This window comes from Nasonia vitripennis, chromosome 1 (genome assembly GCF_009193385.2).
Source record: "Nasonia vitripennis strain AsymCx chromosome 1, Nvit_psr_1.1, whole genome shotgun sequence".
NCBI lineage: Eukaryota > Metazoa > Arthropoda > Insecta > Hymenoptera > Pteromalidae > Nasonia > Nasonia vitripennis.
Genome location: NC_045757.1, coordinates 14,664,333 through 14,672,448, shown reverse-complemented (window position 1 = coordinate 14,672,448; position 8,116 = coordinate 14,664,333). Strand labels below are relative to the sequence as shown.

Here is an 8,116-nt window from a genome sequence, read left to right as displayed (position 1 = left end):
GTACTTGGCGTCCCGTCGCATAAAGTAATTGACGTATCGCCTCTCATTGACGATGTAAGATAATTTCCCAAAGATATTATTGAGATGATCGATTTTGGTAGCAAATGTGAATGTGATTCACGCACTGGCGTCTGCAGGCAAATGTCAATCGCCAAACACTTTGCACCCTCTGATGTTCATCGGATCGAATAATTTACCCCTTGACTTTACGATATGAGGTGTGAAAAGTAAATGCCGACAAAAGTGAGTAATTGCGAATGAAAATTAAAAACAACTGTTTTCAGAATTTTTATGACAATAATTTTACAGGTGAGATAGCCTTAGCCATGGCTCAGTCATCCTCAGCCAGTGGAACGTCTTCTAGGAGACATTTGAGGGAACATGATGCCAGCTCACCAGGTTCACCTCGGTATGCAGACAGTGAATGGGAGTCCAAAGAGGTTAGAGACTGCACATAATAGTTGTGGAATGGGTGTTTAATGGTGTTCTATAAAATTTTTTTTCTAAATATTTACGTTCTTCAAGTATACAAATTCAAGTGTTTTATGAACTATTTTAGGCAATATTGCACAGGGAACTGGATGAGGCCAAAGCAAGGGCAGCACAGATGGAAAAGACTATGAGATGGTGGTCAGACTGTACTGCTAATTGGAGAGAAAAGTGGTGCGAAGTTCGAGATGAAAGAAACAAGGCCAAGAAGGAGGCTAAAATTCTGAAATCTAAATTGGAAGCTGCCATGAAAGACTTAAACGCTTACAAACAGGAGTCTCGGGAATTAGAAACACAAAATACTCAGCTTAAGAAAGAAATGGAAAAGGTTCACATGATACTGCTGAAGCATGCAGGACAGTTTGATCAGCAGTTGATTTCAGTTCTGGATTCTGACCCACAGCTGAAAAGTGCTTTAGGAGTGGATGAACTGTTAGATGTATACAACAATATTGAACAGACAGGGAACATCACTCCCTCATCATCAAAAAAAGAGTTTAGTACTTGTAAAAGTCCTCCTACTGCCAAGGACAGTATAGATGGACGTAGTTCTCTAGATAAAGATATAGAAGAGTACATTTTACAAGGAGCAGTACCAAAGCACACTGTAGAGCACAAAGATACCTCACCCACGCCTCAAGAAAAACGACATTCCCGAATAGACAGTGCAAATGAGGAAGCTCTGATGCAAAAAATGTCTATGCTTAATTTAAGACTAGAAGAGGCAACAAAGACAATAAGTGCCGAAAGAGAGTAAGTCTACCTAATTGATAACATCATTTCTAATCATCTATATTTGATTGAAATTGATTTTCGATTATTTTTCAGGGAAAAATCTTCGTTACATCGTGGTATGGAGAAACTGAGAATGGAAATACTCACGTTGAGAGAAAGGTGTGAGGAGTTGCAAGACAGCCGCACCGAGGCAATGAAAGAGTTGCTGGAATTAAAAGGACGTTTTCAAGGGGAATTAAGTGCAGCACAAGCTGATCTCATTGACGAAGCTACTAATCGCGAGGGGATGGATAGACGATTATCGGAACTTAGAGCGGAGGTATTAATCGTACCTTATTTTCCTATTATTATTATTATTATTATTTTTTTTGACTAAAAGAACAAATTTTTACTAAAAATTATTAAAATTTTTATAGCTAGAAAAGTTGCAAGCGGAGAACGCAGCTGAATGGGGCAAGCGCGAACGCTTGGAAACGGAAAAAATTTCGCTTGAGCGTGAGAATAAACAATTGCGCAGTGAACTACGTGATTTGCAAGACCGAGTAGAGCGAAAATCACGACCAGTTTCAAGCTGCGATGCCGATTCCAAACAACTACAGCAGGAGCTTCTGGACCGCAACAAAGAGCTTGTTGATCTGAAGCATTCTCATGCCAAGTTAAAAAAAATGTTAGCAGAAAAAACTACCGAGCTATCTCATGCTAGTCGCAGATCTGAACAGTACGAGGCTGAGGTGAAGAGGATAAGAGCAAGAGTTGAAGAGTTGAAGAAGGAATTGGCTCTGGCTCAGGATGAGGTTGATGCTGCAAATAACTCAATCAGAAGACTGCAGAGGGCTAACGAGGATCTGACGGAGCAATTAGAAAACACTAGTACTCAACTGGAGCACTATAGAAACAGGTGAGTACTGTTGCATATTTTTCAAACGCTTTTCTAATATAGTCAATATAATCCAAAATTATAAGTATTTCATGTATTATAAATGACTTATTCAATTTTCTTTCTCGCTAGTATTTCTGAGAGTCGAGCACCGGACGTAGTGGCAGAGATAATGGATGATAAGACTCGCGACGACGACGATGACGAGGAGGACGAGATAGCCGACGGTAAGAACTGCTAAGCAAAAAATTTTATCAGCGAGCCTTCGATTCGATACCAAAGGGAGAGAGTTAACGTAAACTCACTTATTCTCGGAGACCATGCATTAAAAATTGCCTAGTACCTGCACGTCACAGAAGATAAAACGAACAAAAATATATATTTAAATTAACTTCCGCAGTATTGGGAGCGTAAGAAATAATAATTAAGGTCAAATAGAGAAAACTATAATATAAGGAAAGATGTATAAACAAGAGTAATAGCTATTCTTCACGATTGAAGCGACAAATTAACGTTCTACGAGAAAAATACTACCCTATTGCCGTATCTGTAAATGTGTATAAATATAGTGTTTCCGAAATGAGAAAGCAATGATTACGGTGACTCGTCGTTCTAAGTTTGAGCGAATCACGAGATTCTTTGAATTAGAATTATGTATTGGATGCTTATTTTATGCGAAGTATAATGAGCTTCGTGATATAATGATTATTAGTTAGTATCTGTAATATTATAATTAGTCAGAAATTTGTATGACTGTCGTATTTTATTCGATATATATACTTATTTAATGTATATACAACGTGATTATTTAGTTTATCTTTTTACTTCCGTTGTGTGTGATAACGTATTATTAATTTTTTTACTCAGTAACACTTTTTTGTTACTTTTTTATGCTAAAAAATTTTATTCGCAGATAAATATTAGCACATAAAATAAAAAACGTGATTCACTTAAGTAACTATAAGTATAACACACACACACTTTAATCATAAATAAAGTGATATTAATATGTTACCGTGTTCTAATGGCTCGATCAAAGTATTTTAATTAAAGAACGTTGAAGTTAACGTTACTCAATTTTAACTGGTTCTATTTGAATGTAGTAACAGAATCATTTTTCTACTCTATTATGCCGATCGCTGTAACTACTCGCTGATTTTTTTGTTCGCGTTATGTACATAATCAAACGTTCGTTGTACATACGAGAAACTCCTCTTGCGTTTGCGCAAAATTAAGAAGACTTTTATACATAAATGATACCTCAGATTTACCAAAATGACTGACTCGCGTATTCAGTGATGAGATAATGATACAAATATAATTATAACATTGGAGGTTCTTTCAAAACTCAGATCTAACGAAAAATAATTAATGTCGATGAGGACTTTTAATGCGAAGGATAATGTCGCGCGTGTATATGTCAGATCGTAAGCAATAATGTATGGAGCTGTATACCTTGAAGTACCTTGATGATTAATGCAGAGAACGCGAAGAGCAGGCATGAAACAAAGTTTGATATTTTGTCGCTTTTATCGTTGAAAAGAAAAGATCCTCTATACGAATCAATTTAAAGAATTATACGTATATACAATGTATCGAGTTTCATCTTTTTATTGTGATTCGGTGTTTTCTTTATCACGCATTTATTTAGGTCTAAGTTGAATGATTATAACGAGATACTTAATTTATTGATTTTCCTTTATTTAAATATTATTGTATAAAAAAAGCTTTATTTATACATAAATAGTATACACTGGAATGTGCAGCTAATAATTGTATAATTTTGTGATTACATTATTTTTAAACCTTACATGCAGTCTATCTTTTTCATTATTCAACCCAGTCTTCGTTATTTATAATGGCAGTGTTTCATACAACAATAACACGATGTTCATCATGTACAGATGAGAACTAATTTTTGTTTTAATGCAGTGAAAGTTTCATGACTTCTGAGCGAATGATTCTATTGTAAGTGTCAAAATACAAGGCAGTGATTTAAAAGAAAAAACGATCCATATAATGAATCTACCTCTTACGAACGAACTGTATCTCAAAAATCAAGAAAAGCATCTTTGCAACAGTACTACAGAGGCCTTGATCAATTGAAAGCTTCTTCTCAATCTACTACAAAAGAATACTAAAAATCTAAAAACTCGACTACCGTATGCGCTCTGCGATTTCCTTAGCACTTGGGCGTGCCATCGGCATAGGTTGGCATCTTGGGCTTGCAAATCTTCCTCCTGCCGTTCGCCCCGTATACCACATTACATGAGAATGTAAAGTATCCACAGGTCGAACTCTTGGTGTAATATCTATGCTCGTACTTTTTACCAGGTGGATTCTTGTCGTCTATCTTCCCGGCGACGCTGTTGGCCACCGATACGTAGTTAGTTTTCGGAGTCGAGCTCACAGCAGGTTTCAGCGACCTGGTGTCCGAGGAAGCTCTGGACGTGGTCGAGGTTCGGCTGACTGGGACTATGGTAACCGTCTGGCTTTGAGACCTGCCGTCGCCTTGGGCTATGGTTTTCCTGCCTGCTACCGACGTGACCTTGGCTCGGTGAGTCGCCGGTGCGATGTAGCCGGGAAGCGACCGACTCGTTGATTCCTCGGTACTTTCCTCCTGGCGAACGCTCACATCGTATTCGCCATCGGTAACGACACGCATTGTCTGTCTCGCGCTGGGTGCCGTTGTCTGCCTCTCTCCGTATTCCTCGTCCTCGTATTCCTCGTAGTCATCGACGTTCGCCTCGTAGGGAGGACGATCTGGTCGATTATTGTTCTTCTTTTCCGCCTGGGCGTTTCTCTGTGTGATCGCGATCACCGTCTGCCTGGAGTTCGAGCTCTCCCCTTGGAGCTGCTCCCTTGGGGCTTCGGTCGTTATCTCCAGCTTGAAGGGTTTGAATAATTCGGGATCGGTATTGCTGAAGTTGAATGGTTTTCTGAGAGCGGCGGCTCCGGAACCGGAACCGGCCTGAGCTGCGCCAGTGTAGGTGATGCCATAGTGGAAGCTGCCCTGGAGCTGAGACTGAGACTGGCCGCGGAAGGTACCGCTCTGCGCCGAGGCTGTGCCACCACCTCGGAAAGGTTTGTCCCTTCGTTCCTGGGCTGGGTTTTCCTTGCGATCGCTCACGTACGGTTGGAAGCCGATTTGCGCCTGGCTCGAGGTCTGTCCCTCGCCGTTCGCCTGGGCATCGGCCATGCCGCCCTTCGAGCTCGCCTGAACTTGAGAGTTGGTCCCGTGGTTCCAGCCACTGCTCTGAGCATTAGTCGAGGTAGCGCCGGAGTTCGAGTCCAGTTCTACCTGGGTTTGGCTCTTGCCTAGACCACCGCTACCTTGTGCGCTGCTCTTTGCTCCGTCTTTGCCGCCGCTTACCTGTCACACAATATTAACGCCAGGCATTAGCTTGTTTACACAAGTTGTACTTGCAACTAAAATTGAAATATTGTAAAACTCCATACCTGAGTCTGAGCGCTCTTGGTATTATCACTGGTACCAGCCTGCGCGGAGAACGATCCTGATCCAGTATAGGTACCGGTCACTTGGGATTTTGCGCTGCCTTGACCATGACGTCCTTCAGCTGTGGCACTGGCTTGTGTTCCTGCCTCGCCTTGAGTGACCGAACTGATGGCTTGGGAGTCTGAGCCGTCGTCAGCTGCGGCATTAATGGTTCCACCGCCGGCCTGTTGTCCAGTGACAACAGTTTGACCACCACCTCCTACTACTCCAGTAGTTCCCGGTACACCGACAACAGGTCCTTGACCTGGTATTAATACGGTTCCGCCGCCTGGATATTGACCTGGAATCAGACCTGGATATCCACCTATTCGCTCATAAAATTTGATTTAATATAATGTACAACAGAGTTCAAGGTAGAATTTGTTTTGATTATGCTACTGCTGTACCTGGTACGATTGTTGGTACGCTACCACCTGGTGTTCCAGTTTCTAGTTGCGGTGCAGGATACAGGACAGTTCCCGGAATGTCACCTCTCATTATAGGTTTTTGCTCTCCACCCGTTACGGGCGGACCAGTCACTCCAGCTGGAACCTGTCCTGGATATGTTGTTGTACCGGTACCGCTAGTACCTAAGAAATATTAAAAATTATTATTAGTATCGTGGATAATATCACCATTATTAGTACAAGCGGAAACTAATTGAAAATTACCTGGAGGATAAACACCTCCTGTTTGTGTGCCTGGTATCACTCCACCAGGAAACTGTGTTCCAGGCGTGACTCCAGGAATTAATACTCCTCCAGGAACGTGTAATCCAGGCGTGATTCCAGGCTGTGTAACTTGTCCACTAGGTACAACGCTTGGTGGATAAGCGACGCCACCTATTTGCGTTCCTGGTGGATAAACACCACCGCCAACTTGCGTTCCTGGAGGATAAATGTCTCCGCCAACTTGCGTTCCTGGTGGATAAATGCCTCCGCCAACTTGCGTTCCTGGTGGATAAACGCCTCCGCCAACTTGTGTTCCTGGTGGATAAACACCACCGCCAACTTGCGTTCCTGGTGGATAAACGCCACCGCCAACTTGCGTTCCAGGAGAATAAACACCACCGCCAACTTGAGTTCCAGGAGGATAAACGCCACCTCCTGGTATTACTGTTCCTGGTGGATAAGGAACACCGTCAATGATTTGCTTTCCTGGGGGATAAGGCGTTCCGCCAATGACTTGTGTGCCTGGTGGATAAGTTCCTCCACCTGGTATTTGCGCGCCCGGTTGATAACTAACACCAGTTTGTGTTCCTGGGCTACCTCCCGCAGAAACTTGTGTTCCCGGCGTATAAACGACTCCTCCTGGCATTTGGGCTCCAGGTTGATAAACTGTACCACCCGGTACTTGAGTACCGCCTCCTACTTGCTTACCTGGAGGATAAACACCTCCTGTGATCTGGGTACCCGGTAGGTATGTTCCGCCAGGTAACTGCATACCAGGTTGATAAACACTAGTACCTGGCGTACCACCACGAACTAATTGGGTTCCTGGCGGATATGTGCCTCCGATAACAGTTCCCTGACCACTACCTGGTGATTGAGTGCCTGGAGTAACAGCGCCTACTTGCGTTCCTGGTTGATATACACTCCCCGTCTGTGTCCCAGGGCCACCGCTTCCCGTGATTGGCGTGCCAGGAGGATAGTAAACACCACCTGGAGTTTGAACTCCTGGACCAACAACTCCTGCCTGTGTTCCTGGCTGGTAGACGATACCTGGAGTTTGTGCTCCAGGTACACCACCTCCTCCTATTTGCGTTCCAGGAGGATAGAGAACTGCACCACCGGTTTGTATTCCTGGTTGATACACAACACCTCCGGGAGTTTGAGCTCCTGGACCGACACCTACTTGTGTTTCTGGCTGATAAGCTATACCTGGAATTTGAGTTCCTGGCCCACCACCTCCTACTACTTGCGTCCCAGGAGGATAAGTAACTCCACCTGGATATTCAGATCCTGATACGCCACCTGCTTGTGTTCCTGGTTGATAAATTAAACCTGGGGCTTGTGCTCCGGGTCCACCACCTCCGGTTTGGGTTCCTGGTTGGTACACAATACCTCCTGGAGCTCCTGGTCCGCCGCCTACTTGTGTTCCTGGTTGATAAACTACACCTGGGGCTTGTGCTCCGGGACCACCACCTACGGTTTTCGTTCCTGGTTGATACACAATACCTCCTGGAGCTCCTGGTCCGCCGCCTACTTGTGTTCCTGGTTGATAAACTATACCTGGCGCTTGTGCTCCGGGACCACCACCTCCAGCTTGTATTCCTGGTTGATACACAACACCTCCGGGAGTTTGAGTTCCTGGTCCACCACCTCCTATTACTTGCGTCCCAGGAGGATAGAGAACCGCTCCTGGAAGTTGTGCTCCAGGACCGCCGCCTCCTACTTGTGTTCCTGGCTGATATACTACACCATCTGGAAATTGAGTTCCTGGTCCTCCGCCTCCTACTTGTGTTCCCGGGGGATAGAGAACTCCTCCTGAAGGTTGTGTTCCAGGACCGCCGCCTCCTA

General features: G+C 43.8%; 1 protein-coding gene across 1 annotated transcript; it reads left to right on the top strand.

Annotated features, from left to right (window-relative positions):
* Positions 1–20: 20 nt before the first annotated feature.
* Positions 21–3,694, top strand: LOC100121736 (coiled-coil domain-containing protein 102A). The gene is made up of 6 exons (XM_001605296.6): positions 21–243; positions 310–440; positions 560–1,242; positions 1,318–1,543; positions 1,641–2,122; positions 2,234–3,694. The coding sequence occupies exons 2-6, from the start codon at positions 327–329 to the stop codon at positions 2,340–2,342; spliced, it is 1,614 nt and encodes a 537-aa protein (XP_001605346.2). The 5' UTR covers positions 21–243; positions 310–326; the 3' UTR covers positions 2,343–3,694.
* The last annotated feature ends 4,422 nt before the right edge of the window (positions 3,695–8,116 follow it).